General features: G+C 40.0%; 1 protein-coding gene across 4 annotated transcripts; it reads right to left on the bottom strand.

The window, feature by feature from the left end:
• Window positions 1-961: 961 nt before the first annotated feature.
• Window positions 962-20,216, bottom strand: kynu (kynureninase). 4 transcript variants are annotated; one of them, XM_017702142.2, is made up of 14 exons: window positions 19,984-20,211; window positions 16,744-16,919; window positions 14,705-14,825; window positions 14,419-14,501; window positions 14,154-14,215; window positions 13,992-14,063; window positions 12,395-12,469; window positions 11,615-11,761; window positions 10,053-10,151; window positions 9,564-9,637; window positions 9,404-9,456; window positions 9,048-9,133; window positions 1,510-1,740; window positions 962-1,238 (listed from the first exon to the last, which is right to left on the bottom strand). In XM_017702142.2, exons 1-14 carry the CDS (start codon window positions 19,989-19,991, stop codon window positions 1,110-1,112), a joined length of 1,416 nt encoding a protein of 471 aa, XP_017557631.1. In that variant the 5' UTR covers window positions 19,992-20,211; the 3' UTR covers window positions 962-1,109. The 4 variants fall into 4 exon arrangements, with proteins under 4 accessions (XP_017557631.1, XP_017557632.1, XP_017557634.1 ...); XM_017702143.2 differs by lacking the exon at window positions 19,984-20,211 and adding an exon at window positions 17,317-17,410; XM_017702146.2 differs by lacking the exons at window positions 962-1,238; window positions 9,048-9,133 and having other exon boundaries at window positions 1,597-1,740; window positions 19,984-20,216.

The raw sequence follows: 20,216 nt of genomic DNA, 5'->3' as shown, positions 1-20,216 counted from the left end.
TTGTACAGCTTATATCACATCCTACCATGTTCATTATCAGATCAAACACTGTTGTTTCCTATGAGTCAACCTAATTTTGTGAATGCTAGATATTATAAATATACCAACATACTTACTGTATCAGGACTGACCTAGGGTCAGGGGATGCAAAGAATCCCAATTTTACAAATATACAAAATTTACTCAGTTATTACTGTTGAGTTCAACTTTTCAAGACAAGGAGACTTTAATGCACTTAAACAGCGCAGCTTTGATTTCGAAAAATTTTCAACAGTGGCATAAACGAACCTAAGGGGCAAAACAATGAGTGCATTTACATGCACTTAATAATCTGATAACTGTAGAAAATGAGATTTCTTCATTAATTCCATCAGTGTGTTTACATGCACTGGAATAATCAGGTGATGTGAAACTCGAGGTGTACACGAGTCAGGCAGTAATCGTTTTCTGCTTTGCAACCAGCCAATAAACTCAGAGAAAAAGAATAATGCTGTGACTTTTTTTTAACATTGAGTCACATTAGCTGAAAATATGAAAATACATCATATAGAAGATGAAGACTATCAACATCCTTCATTTTGTCAAGTATGTATTTGGTTTCAGCTCTGCGCCAAAAGTATTTTACTGAATCTTGCGGCAACACTGTTGGCTTATTTTTAGTACCACCATCTGTTTACACACATGCACAGACTGAGAAATCCAAAACAAACCAGAGTAACAGTTTACATGCACTCAGAAATATGATTACTGAGCTAAAATCCAGCTCTTCTTATTGGATTTCTTAGTTGGATTTCTAGACCTTATTCCAATCTAAGAAATCAGAATGTGCTGTTTACATGACCATGTGATTAATCAGATAACTGCAGAAATCTGATTATGATCAGATTATTGAGTGCCTGCAAACACACTCACTGATCCCTAAATGCATTTGTAAAGAAAAGGTTTCTCAGATTGGTAATGCTTTTACTATTTAAAATAAATGCGAGGGATGCAAATTGTTCTATTTCCATAGAATGATTGTAGTGGGTTTTTTTTTTTAATCCTTCAATCAATGCCTAATGCAGGTCAGTGTGACACTGGACAGCTCCTTGGTCAGTGGATTGCAGAGTTCAGCCATGCTGGACAATGCTTGCAGCCAGGACAGTTTCCAGCACAGTGATGAAACGGTGGACATCGGTGAAGGAGTTGTAGAGAGGAACGGGAGCTACACGAATCACGTTGGGCTCCCTCATATCACACTGCAACAGGCAACAGATAAGCAATTTCATTTCAGCATTTCAGTACAGATATAGTGTTAGTTTGGTTTAGTCTGATTCTAACTATACATTTTGTTTCAAATAACAGCTGATTACTGTCCTTCACGATAACTTACATGTCATTTCATGATGCCCGAATTGCTATGCAATCCTGACAGTCATGTATAATCACAAGAAACACTGTGCAAGTATTTGTTAATGTAAGTGTTTGCGACTGACAGTCAGACATAGATTTTGCAGTAAAAGCACTCACAGCGACTCCTCTCTTCTCCAGCTCCTTAAAGATGGCTCGGATGGGCAGGGAGAAGGAGAGCGACAGCTGGCAGCCTCTCTCAGCTGGGTTACTGGGAGTGATGATATGGACATAAGGCTTATGAGGCTCCGACTCATCCCTGCTGTAGTAGTGCTTGATAAGGTATTCCAGATAGCCAGTCAATAGGATGGACTTCTTCCTCAGATCCTTCATGGAGGTCTGGTTAAAGATCTAGTGAGGTAAAAGCGTGATGTATGAGAGGCCATTCAGTGTAAAATTCTAAATAACCTCTCACCTAACCTAACTAACCTACTGTAAAACCTCTCACACTCACCATCAAACCCTCTTACATTCACCATCAAACGCTATTACACTCAACATCAAACACTCTTAGACTCACCATCAAACGCTCTTACACTCACCATCAAACGCTCTTACACTCACCATCAAATGCTGTTACACTCACCATCAAACCCTCTTACACTCACCATCAAATGCTCTTACACTCACCATCAAACCCTCTTACATTCACCATCAAACCCTCTTACACTCACCATCAAACGCTGTTACACTCACCATCAAACCCTCTTACACTCACCATCAAATGCTCTTACACTCACCATCAAACCCTCTTACATTCACCATCAAACCCCCTTACACTCACCATCAAACCCTCTTACACTCACCATCAAACGCTGTTACACTCACCATCAAACCCTCTTACACTCGCCATCAAATGCTCTTACACTCACCATCAAACCCTCTTACATTCACCATCAAACCCTCTTACACTCACCATCAAACCCTCTTACACTCACCATCAAACCCTCTTACATTCATCATCAAACGCTCTTACTCTGACCATCAAACCATCTTACACTCACCATCCAATGCTCTTACACTCACCATCAAACCCTCTTACATTCACCATCAAACCCTCTTACACTCACCATCAAACGCTCTTACACTCACCATCAAATGCTCTTACACTCACCATCAAACCCTCTTACATTCACCATCAAACGCTCTTACACTCACCATCAAACCCTCTTACACTCACCATCAAATGCTCTTACACTCACCATCAAACCCTCTTACATTCACCATCAAACGCTATTACACTCAACATCAAACCCTCTTAGACTCACCATCAAACGCTCTTACACTCACCATCAAGCCCTCTTACACTAATCATCAAACGATCTTACACTCACCATCAAACGCTGTTACACTCAACTTCAAACCCTCTTAGACTCACCATCAAACACTCTTACACTCACCATCAAACCCTCTTACACTCACCATCACACCCTCTTACACTCACCATCAAACCCTCTTACACTCACCATCAAATGCTCTTACACTCACCATCAAACCCTCTTACATTCACCATCAAACGCTCTTACACTCACCATCAAACCCTCTTACACTCACCATCAAACCCTCTTACATTCACCATCAAACGCTCTTATACTGACCATCAAACCCTCTTACACTCACCATCAAACGCTGTTACACTCACCATCAAACCCTCTTACACTCACCATCAAATGCTCTTACACTCACCATCAAGCCCTCTTACATTCACCATCAAACCCTCTTACACTCACCATCAAACGCTCTTACACTCACCATCAAACGCTGTTACACTCACCATCAAACCCTCTTACACTCACCATCAAATGCTCTTACACTCACCATCAAACCCTCTTACATTCACCATCAAACCCTCTTACACTCACCATCAAACGCTGTTACACTCACCATCAAACCCTCTTACACTCACCATCAAATGCTCTTACACTCACCATCAAACCCTCTTACATTCACCATCAAACCCCCTTACACTCACCATCAAACCCTCTTACACTCACCATCAAACGCTGTTACACTCACCATCAAACCCTCTTACACTCGCCATCAAATGCTCTTACACTCACCATCAAACCCTCTTACATTCACCATCAAACCCTCTTACACTCACCATCAAACCCTCTTACACTCACCATCAAACCCTCTTACATTCATCATCAAACGCTCTTACTCTGACCATCAAACCATCTTACACTCACCATCCAATGCTCTTACACTCACCATCAAACCCTCTTACATTCACCATCAAACCCTCTTACACTCACCATCAAACGCTCTTACACTCACCATCAAATGCTCTTACACTCACCATCAAACCCTCTTACATTCACCATCAAACGCTATTACACTCACCATCAAACCCTCTTACACTCACCATCAAATGCTCTTACACTCACCATCAAACCCTCTTACATTCACCATCAAACGCTATTACACTCAACATCAAACCCTCTTAGACTCACCATCAAACGCTCTTACACTCACCATCAAGCCCTCTTACACTAATCATCAAACGATCTTACACTCACCATCAAACGCTGTTACACTCACCATCAAACCCTCTTAGACTCACCATCAAACACTCTTACACTCACCATCAAACCCTCTTACACTCACCATCACACCCTCTTACACTCACCATCAAACCCTCTTACACTCACCATCAAATGCTCTTACACTCACCATCAAACCCTCTTACACTCACCATCAAACGCTCTTACACTCACCATCAAACCCTCTTACACTCACCATCAAACCCTCTTACACTCACCATCAAACGCTCTTATACTGACCATCAAACCCTCTTACACTCACCATCAAACGCTGTTACACTCACCATCAAACCCTCTTACACTCACCATCAAATGCTCTTACACTCACCATCAAGCCCTCTTACATTCACCATCAAACCCTCTTACACTCACCATCAAACCCTCTTACACTCACCATCAAATGCTATTACACTCACCATCAAACCCTCTTACACTCACCATCAAATGCTCTTACACTCACCATCAAACCCTCTTACATTCACCATCAAACGCTCTTACACTCACCATCAAACCCTCTTAGACTCACCATCAAACGCTCTTACACTCACCATCAAGCCCTCTTACACTAATCATCAAACGATCTTACACTCACCATCAAACCCTCTTACACTCACCATCAAACCCTCTTACATTCACCATCAAATGCTCTTACACTCACCATCAAACCCTCTTACACTCACCATCAATCCCTCTTACACTCACCATCACACCCTCTTACACTCACCATCAAATGCTCTTACACTCACCATCAAACCCTCTTACATTCACCATCAAACCCTCTTACACTCACCATCAAATGCTCTTACACTCACCATCAAATGCTCTTACACTCACCATCAAACCCTCTTACATTCACCATCAAACCCTCTTACACTCACCATCAAACGCTGTTACACTCACCATCAAACCCTCTTACACTCACCATCAAATGCTCTTACACTCACCATCAAACCCTCTTACATTCACCATCAAACCCCCTTACACTCACCATCAAACCCTCTTACACTCACCATCAAACGCTGTTACACTCACCATCAAACCCTCTTACACTCGCCATCAAATGCTCTTACACTCACCATCAAACCCTCTTACATTCACCATCAAACCCTCTTACACTCACCATCAAACCCTCTTACACTCACCATCAAACCCTCTTACATTCATCATCAAACACTCTTACTCTGACCATCAAACCATCTTACACTCACCATCCAATGCTCTTACACTCACCATCAAACCCTCTTACATTCACCATCAAACCCTCTTACACTCACCATCAAACGCTCTTACACTCACCATCAAATGCTCTTACACTCACCATCAAACCCTCTTACATTCACCATCAAACGCTATTACACTCACCATCAAACCCTCTTACACTCACCATCAAATGCTCTTACACTCACCATCAAACCCTCTTACATTCACCATCAAACGCTATTACACTCAACATCAAACCCTCTTAGACTCACCATCAAACGCTCTTACACTCACCATCAAGCCCTCTTACACTAATCATCAAACGATCTTACACTCACCATCAAACGCTGTTACACTCAACTTCAAACCCTCTTAGACTCACCATCAAACACTCTTACACTCACCATCAAACCCTCTTACACTCACCATCAAACCCTCTTACACTCACCATCAAACCCTCTTACACTCACCATCAAATGCTCTTACACTCACCATCAAACCCTCTTACATTCACCATCAAACGCTCTTACACTCACCATCAAACCCTCTTACACTCACCATCAAACCCTCTTACATTCACCATCAAACGCTCTTATACTGACCATCAAACCCTCTTACACTCACCATCAAACGCTGTTACACTCACCATCAAACCCTCTTACACTCACCATCAAATGCTCTTACACTCACCATCAAGCCCTCTTACATTCACCATCAAACCCTCTTACACTCACCATCAAACCCTCTTACACTCACCATCAAATGCTATTACACTCACCATCAAACCCTCTTACACTCACCATCAAATGCTCTTACACTCACCATCAAACCCTCTTACATTCACCATCAAACGCTCTTACACTCACCATCAAACCCTCTTAGACTCACCATCAAACGCTCTTACACTCACCATCAAGCCCTCTTACACTAATCATCAAACGATCTTACACTCACCATCAAACCCTCTTACACTCACCATCAAACCCTCTTACATTCACCATCAAATGCTCTTACACTCACCATCAAACCCTCTTACACTCACCATCAATCCCTCTTACACTCACCATCACACCCTCTTACACTCACCATCAAATGCTCTTACACTCACCATCAAACGCTATTACACTCAACATCAAACCCTCTTAGACTCACCATCAAACACTCTTACACTCACCATCAAACCCTCTTACACTCACCATCAAACCCTCTTACACTCACCATCAAACCCTCTTACACTCAAGATCAAACCCTCTTAGACTCACCATCAAACGCTCTTACATTCACCATCAAACGCTCTTACACTCACCATCAAACCCTCTTACATTCACCATCAAATGCTCTTACACTCACCATCAAACCCTCTTACACTCACCATCAATCCCTCTTAGACTCACCATCAAACCCTCTTACACTCACCATCAAACCCTCTTAGACTCACCATCAAATGCTCTTACATTCACCATCAAACGCTCTTACACTCACCATCACACCCTCTTACACTCACCATCACACCCTCTTACATTCACCATCAAACCCTCTTACACTCACCATCAAACCCTCTTACACTCACCATCAATCCCTCTTAGACTCACCATCAAACCCTCTTAGACTCACCATCAAACCCTCTTAGACTCACCATCAAATGCTCTTACATTCACCATCAAACGCTCTTACACTCACCATCACACCCTCTTACACTCACCATCAAACCCTCTTACATTCACCATCAAACCCTCTTACACTCACCATCAAACGCTATTACACTCAACATCAAACCCTCTTAGACTCACCATCAAACCCTCTTACATTCACCATCAAACCCTCTTACATTCACCATCAAACGCTCTTACACTCACCATCAAGCCCTCTTACACTCACCATCAAACGCTATTACACTCAACATCAAACCCTCTTAGACTCACCATCACACCCTCTTACATTCACCATCAAACCCTCTTACACTCACCATCAAACGCTCTTACACTCACCATCAAGCCCTCTTACACTCACCATCAAACCCTCTTAGACTCACCATCAAACGCTCTTACACTCACCATCAAACCCTCTTACACTCATCATCACACCCTCTTACACTCACCATCACACCCTCTTACATTCACCATCAAACCCTCTTACATTCACCATCAAACCCTCTTACACTCACCATCAAACCCTCTCATACTCATAATTTGGATACATAATTTATGACCCTTTATTCTGTTGATGTCTGCTTTTTAATTTTATGCTTAATTTGTGAATCTGTGAAACAAAGCTTTTTCATGTTTTTTCCACTGACATTAACAGAATAAAAGACGAGAAAGGGTTTGATAGTGAGTGTGAGAGAGATTGATAGTGAGTGTGATAGAGTTTCATGGTGAGTGTGAGAGGGTTTGATGCTAGGTATGAGAGGTTTGATGGTGAGTGTGAGAGGGTTACTACTATGTAATATGTACTACTATGTTCTCGTCTTTTATTCTGATATTATCAGTGGAAAAATCACGAAATAGCTTCTTAGATTCACAAACATAAACATAAAATAAAAAAATAAAAAAAACAAACATCAATGGAATAAAGGGTCATAAATTACTTATCCAAATAAAAAAGATCTATTACCTTAACCTAAAGTAGATGTGCAGAGGACATGCTTGGTCATAGAAACTCAGAAATCACTGAAATAAGGCTTTTTTTGGGTTGTGCGGAATCCTGATCCCCCCCTTCACTTGCACTCGCCTTTCACAGGGGTTTGATGGCAAGTGTGAGAGGGTTTGATGACGAGTGTGAGAGGGTTATTACTATATACCATGTGCTTGTACATAGTACTATGGTGAATGTGAGAGGGTTTTATGGTGAGTGTGAGAGGGTTTGATGACGAGTGTGAGAGGGTTACTACTATATACCATGTGCTTGTACATAGTACTATGGTGAATGTGAGAGGGTTTGATGGTGAGTGTGAGAGGGTTTGACGACGAGTGTGAGAGGGTTTGATGGTGAGTGTGAGAGGGTTACTACTATATACCATGTGCTAGTACATAGTACTATGGTGAATGTGAGAGGGTTTGATGGTGAGTGTGAGAGGGTTTGATGACGAGTGTGAGAGGGTTTGATGACGAGTGTGAGAGGGTTACTACTATATACTATGTGCTAGTACATAGTACTATGGTGAGTGTGAGAGGGTTTGAAGATGAGCGTGGGAGGGTTTGATGGTGAGTGTCAGAGGTTTGGTAGTGAGCCTGAGATTATACAGCAATCCATAGGAATTTCATAGGAATGACATAGAAACCCCCTCATATACCATAGCAGTGGCCTAGCAACACCTTGGCAACCACCTCGGATACCATAGCAATGACCTAGCAACACCTTAGCAACAGCCTGGGATTCCATAGTAATAGCCTAGCAACACATTAGCAACCACTGGGGATATCATAGGAATGACCTAGCAATACCTTAGCAATCACCTCAGATATCGTAGCAGTGGCCAAGCAACGCCTTGGCGACCACCTTAGATACCATAACAATAGCCTAGCAACACCTGAGCAACAGAGTGGGGTTCCTTAGCAAAGGCCTGGCAACACTTTAGCAACCACCTCAGATACCATAGTAATGACCTAGCAACACCTTAGCAACAGCCTGGGATTCCATAGAAATGGACTAGCAGCACTTTAACAACCACCTGGGATTCCACTGGAATGACCTAGAAACACCTTAGCAACCACCTCAGATACTGTAATAATAATATGTAATAATAATAATGATGATAAAAACAAGAATAATAATAAGAAGAATTGTAACAAATACTACAGCTGTTAAAAAATCAATGTATTGTCCGTCTTATTAATCTTATTCATCTATGGTTCGGTAAATATATTGAGTAATGTGTAACAGAGGTTAACATGTATTATATAATTTCCTCACCTCAAGACTGGCCTGTAGGGGGCACACCAGTAAAACTGGTTGATTAGAAAGTCTGTATCCATTCACTCCAGGCTGCAGGTCCATCTCTGTAGAAACACAGGCCATCACAGCCCGCATCAGCAAGGCACTAAGCCGATTGAAGAATATTACTTTGTAATACCACATTTAACCACAAGAGGCCAGCACTACACAAGTTATGTTCTCTATTGCTATGGAGTCTCAACAGACACTGCCATGAAAACTCATTAAGAAGCTACTCTTGTTATTCAAACTCTATGAAATAAGATTTTGTCCAGTAAGCAGCAGAATGCAGAAACATGGAGGTGAACAGAGATGGCGTGTGCGTGTTGTTGTACCATTGGTCATTTGGAATCTAGTGCTCAGTTTGTGACCCCACCAACCCAACAGCCTGAAAGACAGATAGAGAGAGAGAGATTGAGCAATTTGACTCTTTTACACAATGTAGAGCCTTTCAACCATAAGCAGTCTATGAACCTGGCTGTGGTCATCACTCACGCGGGTTTGACCGTGTCCGCATGTTTCTCGTGTACAAACGCTCCAGCCAAACCACCAGCTCCAGAGTTCACATACTGACCACAACACAGAGAAATGACCATACTGAACAGGGATATTAAATGAACTGCAGGCAAAACAGCATTGAAAACAGTAATAAGACATAATCATACTGAAGACATTATGATCTATGCATGCTCCCACATAGGCATTCTTGTTAATGTTATGATGTGATGCAGGACAAGATTTACAGAATGTTGGAAGAAATCTCTTAATGAAAATAACATAATGAAAAATTATAGTACACAATTCACTGTTTAGTTAAAACAACGGCATGTAAATCAGGATCGATTTCAAATGATACGCAGTGTGTATGTATGTGAGCTGCATTGATTGGTAGTCTTATCATTTGTTTAATGTTCTGTATGGCTTGTCCAACCGCTACAGTTGACAGAGTGGGAGGAACATCCTAAGCGTAGCTAGTGTACTGACCTTATATGTGCACCAGCATGCAAAGTCTACTCCCCAGTCATGCAGTCGCAGTTCAGCATTACCCACTGCATGAGCACAATCAAATCCCACATAACAGCCCTAAACACACTCACACACACCCACCCACACACACACACACACACACATACACACACACATGTTAAGGAGTAGAAAACACAGAGGAAATAAAACACTTCTTCAAAATCTTGTTTCCTTTGGATTTTTTGTAGTATTAATGACACTGATGCCAGCTCAGCCACTAGAGGGAAACACTTAAAGGGGAAGTCCATGGATTTTTCAAAATCTCTGTACAATTAGCTGCTTGAGAGGTAAACGGTCATTCATAGTGAATGGGTGTAAATGATTCACTGTAGAGGAACTTTAACCACTCCGATTTCTTTACAGTGGTGATGAATGTGACCTGGAGTCATGATGTCTACAATGAAAATATAAGTTAAGTGATACTTTTTTAATCCCACAACCGGGGAAATTCCACCTCCGCATTTAACCCATCCGTGAAGTGAAACACCACATACACACACACACTAGTGAATACACACACACTAGGGGCCAGTGAGCACACTTGCCCGGAGCGGTGGGCAGCCCTATCCACGGCACCCAGGGAACAATTGGGGGTTAGGTGTCTTGCTCAAGGACACCTCAGTCATGGACTGTCGGTGCTGGGGATCGAAGCGGCAACCTTCTGGCCACAGGGCCAGCTCCCTAACCTCCAGCCCACTACTGCCCCCAGTAAGTAAAATAGCCATTTTATTTATTATCCAAAACAATCAGTGACCTGTAGTTTTATAAATCATGTTAATAATAGTGAAAAAGTGGTAAAACTGGAAAAAGAAACGTTTTCTTTGAGGATGTATGTACATTAAATTAGGACGTAAGTCATTAAACTCTTCAGATGTCTGGTTCCCATCACCACCACTGTGAACAATTCTGACTTGGTACATTTCTCTATAATGAAGCATCTCAGACCAAACCATTCTGAATGGCGCCTAGAATTTAACCATTTAATTGTGCAGAAATAAAAAAAAAAACCCAAATAACAGGTGGAGCTTCCCTGTCATTAACTTCATAATCATAGTTAAGATAGTATCTCACTATTAGATCAATTAGTATTAGCTACATTCAGTCAATTAGGAAAGTTACTCAGTTCCATTTCGATCCTTCACGTTTAGTTACTGGATCCTTTCTTAAGGTTTAGTTTCATTCTGATCTGTAGGTCCAGCTCCTGGCTTTCTGATCTTTCCTTCACTTCCGTCACTTTGGAGCTTTAGCTTTTTATTTTAGACCAAAACGATCCCAAAAAGAGAGAAAACAAACTTCCTGATGCCGACAGATGCTGTATGTGCTACGAAGTTCGTCTTCAGTTCTGTAAGGAGTTTTGTTTTTTACTCAGGTTGTTTCTTGGTCATGACCTTTACTTTAACTTCAATCATTACTGAGGTAACAACACTTAAACCCCACCCCCACCCCCCAGCTGCATATTTATTGTCTGACTTGTTAATCTCATTCATCTATGTTGAGTAAATACATGTGTATGGTCTAACCTGGGCCTGGCCTGCTTTGGTGATGGCCTCCATATTGAAGAGCTGCCCAGTATAGTACTGGACTCCGCTGAGCATCACTACAGCAATCGAGTGTCCTTCACGCTCTATTGTAGATACAATGTCCTCTGTCCTTAAGGTGTCCTCTCCCTAATGTGGGAGACCATAACATATCTCAGTGCAGCATAACAATGTAACACAGTGTAAGAGAGAGAGAGAGAGTGGGAAACATCTGTCGTTTTCATCCAGAAACCTGGTGCATTTACTTTAAATGTATACATTTATACATTTATTTATACTTTTTCTGCTATGACTATGGAAATATTGTCAGTTGTATAGTTATGAGAGTGAGAAACTGAAGTATGGTGTCACGATTGGCCCCTCCCAGTCCTGTCCATGTGCGTTTGTTTTGGTTTAGCCCCAATTGTCTCCACCTCCGCCCCGATTGTCTCCACCTGTTTCCCCTTGTGTTTGCTGGTCTTTGTGCTGGTCTTTGTTTGTTGTTTGGTGATTAGGATTTGTTTGTGTTTCTCGTCATGTCTAACTCTTTACAGTCTTTGTTGGTTCAATGACCCTGGACTATCTCGACGCTGATTTTGGATTTGCCCTTAATAAATCTCGCTTATCTCAGGACGTACGTCCACCTCCTCACTCCACGTTACATGTGGCCCCATAAACAGGGCCCTTTGAGTTCCAGTGGTTAAAAATAAAGGTATAAAAACTACATATGTTTTCTAAAATGAAACTGAAGAAGCCGGTGTTTGTAAGATGGTGAAGAGTTACCTCTCTGGGTTTAAGGAGGAGCATGCTTGTGCTGGGGTCAAACCCCCGTAGCCGTATCTGAGATTCCACAGCATACTGTAAAACACAAAGATGCACGTACTTATTATATTGAAGGGAACATTTTTCGTTAAGGGCTTCTTGGCAGCTGCAGATCCTTTAAGGCCCAATCCCATTTCACTTCTCGCACCTACCACTCAGCCCTTAGCCCTCTTTTTTCGCCCATTCAGGTCTAGGGTTAGGGTGTCCTGAGTTTTGTAGAGGGGTAGGACGAAGTGTTAGGGCTTCATGGCCCTCCAAACGGAGGTTTTTCAGAGGTTCACTCCAAACAGAGTATCATGGGGAGCGACCAAACTTAAAAACTGACAATAATGATTGTATCATCTTAGTTTAAAGCTGTTTCAGTGTATTGTGGTCCTTTTCTTCATAAGAAGCAGAAAAATCACCCGCGGTATGCTAATGTCTTGGTAACTAGCTATCTAATTTTTCCATTTCACCTTAAATAATCCTGCAGTACTCATGCTTGAGGCGCATGAGGAGAATGTAACTGATGCTCCGCTTAAGATGGAGCAGAACAATTCAAAGAAGAAGCTGGTGAAAATGTATTTTAGCTTCATATTACTGAAGAATTAGGGGTTAATGATAATAAATAATATCACCCCCCCCCACATGACATAAAGTCACAATAGACCAGCAGTGAGGAGCTGAACTTTACCCTCCTCTGCTGTCAATGCAGACTGGCAGGGTCGCCCACAGAGCAGCACTAGTAGCCTGTTAATGAAGTAATGCTCTTTATTTGAAAGTTGTCCCATTTCATATAGTGGAAGATTTCAACTCAGTTCCAAGGGGCAAAGTGACACTTGAAAACAAAGTCTAGGGGTATAAATAAGAAAATTTGGATTGGGCCTTAGGGCTGAGTTGTCATCTCACTCTGGAAAAATGGAGATAAACACCTGTGGATTTTTTCAGATCATGTTTCATATCGTTTTTATGTAAGTGGATTATTATTGATTGCGCATTGCTGAAAAATAAGAAAAAGAAAAATGTGTTTTCTGAATAAAATGCAGTGATTGCGCAGCTTACGCTTACTAAGATGTTGCTATGGCATCCCAAGTGGTTGCTAGGGTGTTGTTAAGTGGTTGCTATAGTGTCCCAGGTAGTTGCTAAATGTTCCTAGGGGGTTGCTATGGTGCCCCAGATGATTGTCTGAGTGCTGCTAGTGGAATAATATACTCAGTGGTCATATTGATAGAACGTTAATTAAACGAAGGCCAGTTTCTCACTTTTGCACAGTCCTGAAAATACATGGTGCATTTACACACTGTTCAATGAGGCCCGTGGTCCAGTGTCCTATGTAACATGTGGGTAGATTGTGTCCGACTTGTATCTGAAACTGGTACAGAAGTCTTAGCGCACTGGTCTCACAGTCTTTAACATGTTACTAAACCAGTCCCTGAAATACCAGCATAGGTTTTACTTTACAGCAAGCTTGCCAGCTGAGCTCTGGGCAGCATTTACCACCTAAAAAACAACCATATTTAACTAGGACATTTGGAGTGCTGGTAGTTGAGACAAAATGAGAGTTCACAATTCCACCTACATGGTCAGATGGAAAGGCTTTGTCCTCCAGAAGGATTTTGTGGCGTTTTGCGGTCGGCTGGTAAAAAGCAAGCTGTGGAAGAAAAAAAAAACAGATATTCATAAGTACATGCCTGACAGCATGTTTTACAGACTTACATCTGTAATCCAAGCAAATTTTTACCATCAGAAGATGTAGATTAACTGTCAGGCCATTCATCAAAGCAACTTCCTCTGCTTTAGCACCTTTACATACATACACACAGAGAGACACGTCTGTAAATCATAATGACACTGCATTGCTGTGGGCAGTAATACTGAGTAAAGACTTAAGGTCCACTGGCATTTCTACTGAATTTCCCTATAATTCATTAACATTTTGTTCAAGACCTTTTACGAAGAAGAGAAGACGTGATGCCAATGTACAATACCACAATGTCAGCTATTACCTACAAGTTTTGCCATGAGATCCTCTAGATTGTTCTCAGCCCAGGCCCAAGGTTGTGACCCCATTGTATGGCCATGGGCTCCTCTGTAAACAACCAAGCATTTCAGTTTTAGTTGAAAGGTCCAAGGACATGGTGATACTGGCTTGTGACCAATGTATGGATGAGACAAATTACTGACTTGTTTCTCTATAATAGTTACACAGTTAAAATAAATAATAAAAATTGCGTAAAAATGAATAATATATTTACAAAAGAGCCAAATGCAGAGTGCATAAAGACTGCTCACGTTTTGGCCCATTTCTCTATCTCCTCGTCAATGTATTTTTTCACATTTTTGGGCTGTAGTCCAAGAGAGTTACCCACAAAGTAAATGCACTCTTCCGAACCATTTACGAGTGACAGATCAGCTGTAGGAAAGAAAACAATGGAAAAAATGTTAAGTAATGTGTAAATATCAGAGAAGGCCCTTCATTTATTAGACTTCCATAAGTTATAAAAATGTTATATATTATAAAAAAGTTACTTATTTTTCAGCACAGAAAACATGTTCAGTTGGAAATCACACAGAAGCCTCAACAAGTAAACATATCATTTTTCCAGTATTTACTGTATCCAAAGTTTGACTTTTTTACAGCTCCCATTCTTTTCAGGAGACTCGTTTTCATTAAAAAAAAAAAATCTGTAGGGATGTTCTTCCACATCTCCACCTCAGTCTTAGATTATGAAAAGCAGACAGTGTAGTCAACTTCTAAGTAACTCCAAACACATTCAGTGATGTTCAGGTCTGGACGTCTATGGTGGTCAATCCATTGTTTTGGTGTTTCTTCTGTTTTGTCCATTTCCTACACTCATAGCAAAAAGGGTCCTATATAGTACTGAATTTTAGTTTCTTGTTTTTTTTTTTTATTTATAACAATAGTGAAACCATTTTTGGTGTTATATAGAACCATTTCTTTAAAGAGCCATATGCAACTTTTCTCGTTATACACTGTTAGAAATAAAGGTTCTGCGCTGGTAAATTTTTCCTTTATCAAGCTACAAACAATGTAAATGTACCATCAAAGGTACCACAGTGGTTTTATAGTCCAGTTGTGCACCTCAAATAAGTTTTTCCAGGTGAAAAGTACATATTAATACCTTTTCATAGCCGAATGTTTAAAAACAGAATAATAAAATAAAAGCTTGGACCTGAGATGGGGTGTGTGTGGAGTCAGTACAACTTAGAAAATATCATTTCAGTGAATTATGATACAATTATGTTCCCTGACTAAAGGTACTCAGATGTACCCTAGAGGGAACCACCTCAGTGACAAGAGAGGTCCTGCCCCAGTAACAGTGGGCCTTTATTTGAGAATGTGCATTATCAGGGAACACTAAGCTAGAAAATGGGTCAAATTCAAACGCAAAATTCAAAAAAGAAACTCCGCCTCTCTTCCGTGCAATTACATATTCTCATCTACTGCTCATTAGGTGGTAAAATGCCTTTGACCCGAATTGCCTTTTCATTTTTAAGGTCTTCTCGGCCTGTCAATCATCCCGTCTGGGTGGGGCCAACAGCTTGCCTTCTGGAAAAGTCTTTGTTTAATTTATATTTGAATTTTGTTGTTGTTGTTTCTTTTGATAAAGGAATTTAAATGCATTCTTAGAGAGTGACAATGCATATAAGATAAATAACATCTTAATTATCATTTTGACACTAAAAAAATCCAGTCAAGCATGAATATGCAGTTCTGGAAGTTTATTTTGATTTAATTAAAGCTGTTCATAAAGCATAGAAATCTTTATGGAAATGAAATGCAAATATACAAATCAATTGCCATTCTACATGTTACATTTTCATTATATTGTTTTTAACCATATGCCTCTATATATGGTTCTTTTAGTGCTCCTGGTTCTATATAGAACTGCTTTTATTAAAGAACCCTTAAATAACTCTTTAAGAGGGTCATTTTTTCAGATCTGAAAGAAAAGGGAGCTTAATCTCTCAAAGTTGAAAGCTTTAAGTGCTGGTTATCTGATGGGGACAGTTTTGGTGCCTATCAGGTCTTGTTTGGTTGTTAGAAGTCTCATTTTCTCTATGTTTGATTTTTTTATTTAAAAAATATAACAATTTATGAATTCTAGCAGTTTTGATTGTTGTATTATATTATATCCGATCCCCTCCTGAACCTCTCCTAACGTATTAACCATCTTGACAGAAACAATAAATGAATGATGGGTGGCCTCTGACTTTTGGAAAGTACTGTACCGCTTCCATGCTGTACACAATGCATCGTATTATAAAGTGTTAAGTGGTATTAAATGACTGCCTATCAGTACACTTACACGGTGGAAGCTCAGCCACCTTCGGGAACAGGAATTCCTGACGCAGATGTCTCAGCTTGTCATGCTGGTCAAAATATTCAGCCACTTCACGTGATGTAGGGCTGCAGTCCAGGTGTTCAGCCACCTTCTCAATAACGTCTTGTGGTGAGCCGACAGCCAGAAGATCCATGTCTAGACTGAAAAAGATTTTGAGTAATCAGAAAATGAACGTTTGCTAGCAAAGAAGGTAGTGGGAACTGTAGTTGTGCTTGATTAGTGTCCTGCTAATAATCTCATTGAAACATTAGTTGGCATTTGAAAGTCATTGAGCAATCCACAAAGCAGGTTTAGAGGAATAGAGAGTCTTAGCAAAGCAGCCTTACAAAAATAGGAGTAGCACGTAGATAAAGTTTGAAGATGAAGGCCATTCGCAGTGCAGTAAGTACTTTAAAATGCACTAGAACACAACCACTTTAACACCATGATGTCATTTTGCATCAGCATTAAACACTGCATGCTCATCTTGTATTGGCACTGTAATTAGCCATGTATTCCTCTCTAGAAGGTACTCCAACCTTTCGTCATATTACTTACCAAAGAGAGTATGATCACCATGCTTTAGGCTAGAAGTTGTTCTCAGTCTGGGACGGTGCTCGAGTCAGGATCAGTTCCAAACTAAAAAGACTTGATTACACCCCTTTGAAAGAGACCTTTCACCTCATGAGTAAACAGTTAAGTTAAGCTAATGATTGCCAGACAGATTCATTTAGAAAGACACACTGAAGTTGCTTGCAATCATTTTAATTACAGTTAATGCCTGTATTTTCCTTCTTTTATCATAAGCTGTAAAAACACTGCAATTTCTACACTAGCAAGCAAGGCAATGTGGTATTTTAAGTGTGATTTACAGTTTTATACAGCATCACATGTTGTGTTCTGGAAACACATTTGTAGCACAGAAATATATGACTGTATCAAACAACTTGTAATAAAACTACAGTAATATAAGTGCACCAATATTAAAATAATATATCAAAATATACTGTACAATCAGCTTCACAGTAAAACTAGGCATTAAAAGTACTTTTTGAAAGCCACAAAGGATCTTTGTCTTTACTGGAAATTTAATTTTGTTTTCCATTATTTAAATTTTGAATTACAATTTGAAGCGTAAACTTACCGAGTGATAACATTAGTTAACACTGGCTTTACTGGCTTGTTAGCAAACACTAGTTAGCTGTTTAATATTATGCCAGCTTAACTGGCACAGTCTGTATCGTTAAATAACAGAAAAAAAATACATATTCAAGTCCATGCACTTTTTCCATTTTTTCTTCTTCTTTGCACTTTTTTAAAGTATTATCTTTCTTTGTGAGTGTGCACCGCTGCTACAATAATGCTAATTTCAGCCAGCTATGAGCTTTTGTTTGTATTGGATTTGCATTGTCATATTAGTGCCATGCTAACGATGGTGTAAATTCACTTTCCCACAGTGACTTTAATATTGAAACACTGATTTTGGAGCTTGTAAGGCATGCATGTAACATTTTCACTTTGCACATTTCAGTTTTTAGCGAATCATTCAGAAGATGATTCAACGCAAAGTCTCACTGTACTATTCAAGGAGCTTGTTAGCCTGTTAGCTTTTGAACTAGCTACTTTTAGTTTTAAAAAGCTGAAATAAAACTATTGAATCTTTTCTTTTGATCTATGACTCTTTAAAAAGTATTAGAAATGCAGTTTCACAATAACAACTACTGTTTTAAGTCTTTGATGTCGTAATCTGTGTGTGCTTATGTAATATTCAGAACAGCTTGCTAATTACATTAATATATTACTGTCGGTATATAGACTTTTAAATATAGTTATGTACCGCATTTAAAAATAGAATACCACGCTGGGCTGAACGAACATTACTGTATGGATGAGGTAAATGTTACTTACAGTTAACATAGTAATTACAGTAACTAACAGTAAATTACTGTGAATTTACAGAGTGAATTTTCACAATGCAGTCAGGAAGTACACTGAAAAAAACTCTTGGGTATTGGTTACTGGGTACATGAAGCTTACGAATGTAGAATTACAATAATTTTTCATAGGGATTCCAAAAGCAGCTCTACTTACGGAGTAAGTATAAACATTATGAAGCCTAACTCCAGTCAATCTTAATACTAGAATGAATAAATCTAGGATTAGGATGATACTAGGATTTCATGTAGCTCCTATGCTAACACCATGATCCACATTTCCCTTACTTTCAGCCATAAAGAGGTGGGAAGAAGTGTTGGCTTATTGGCAACCAACATCATGACGTTCAGCATGTTCTGTCACTGCTGAACAAACAAAAGAGGTGGGAAGAAGTGTTGGCTTATTGGCAACCAACATCATCACATTCAGCATGTTCTGTCACTGCTGAACAAACAAGCGAGCAGTTTGTAGTTTTCATGCACATCTATTTCAGACAGTGATATGCAAACAGCAGCTTATAAATGATATCAATAATGTAACAGATTTCCATTGTAGTAATGTGCTTACATGAGTCAATGTAATACAACCCAGGAATGTATTAGCTCCCCCAATAGTATTATAATTTTGTTATTTCTAATAAAAATACCTTATTGGGTATTCGTTATAGTTGCGCTTGACCTCCGGTGACTGTATCTCAAGTACCGTATTGAATTCTGTGACAAGTGGCATAGTACATAAATACATACATACATACATACATACGTGCAAATCTCGCTGTGTAAAGTGTTTGAGTAGTTGCCCAGCAATACTACATATTAAAATGCATCTGACACACGAATATTTTCAAGTTTTTGCACACTCCCACTCCTCCATGTGCTTTTCTGTTTACTTTTTATTGTCCCTTGTTTTTTTGTCTCTGCCCTTGATTGTTTCCACCTGTGTCTTGTGAACCCTCATTAGCCCTCTTGTATTTAAGCCCTGTGTTTCCCTTAATCTAGTGCTGGTCTTTGTTGGAAACGTTTGATGTTCTGATTGTTTGTTGGTGTCGTTTGATTCAGTGTTTCTTTGGTCATGTCTGAACCCCAATCTCTCCGTGTTGGCTTTTTGAACCTGGACTGTCATGACCACGACCCTGGATTTGTCCTTAATAAAAGTCTCTTATCCCCACCATTAGATAATGTATCTCCTACTGCTTTACAAGAGGTGCCTGCATGAATCAAACTAACCACAACAACACTTGTTTTAAAAAAAAAAATACTATACAGTCTTTTTACACAGCCTACCTCATACCTCATCATAGGTCCTCTCCAGGGGTACAAGATTTGAAGAAGCTGTAAGAATTCTCCTGTTTCGAGGCTCGAGTTGAAGTCTGTCCTCTTTGAGCTGACGGTGTTTTGTGAATGTGAGCAGCATAGAATGTTAAGCTAATTGACCCTTTCTGAGCAAAAACTGACCACACTCATTGAATAAACTAATGTATAGAGAAGGTTCTGAAAAAAGCAGTGCTGCTGTCAAGCGCAGGA

The sequence above is a fragment of the Pygocentrus nattereri genome, chromosome 30, assembly GCF_015220715.1.
Source record: "Pygocentrus nattereri isolate fPygNat1 chromosome 30, fPygNat1.pri, whole genome shotgun sequence".
Lineage (NCBI taxonomy): Eukaryota > Metazoa > Chordata > Actinopteri > Characiformes > Serrasalmidae > Pygocentrus > Pygocentrus nattereri.
The sequence above is the reverse complement of the archived record's forward strand: the minus strand, read 5'-3'. Positions and strand labels throughout refer to the sequence as shown.

What these genes read in the sequence shown, in the direction of transcription:
- kynu (XM_017702142.2), bottom strand. An exon ending in TCTCATGGCAAAACTTGTAG is followed by an intron (nt 14,216 to 14,418) that starts GTAATAGCTGAC and finishes ATGTATGTAAAG; the next exon opens with GTGCTAAAGCAGAGGAAGTT. An exon ending in AAGCCTTTCCATCTGACCAT is followed by an intron (nt 12,470 to 13,991) that starts GTAGGTGGAATT and finishes TGTGTTTTACAG; the next exon opens with TATGCTGTGGAATCTCAGAT.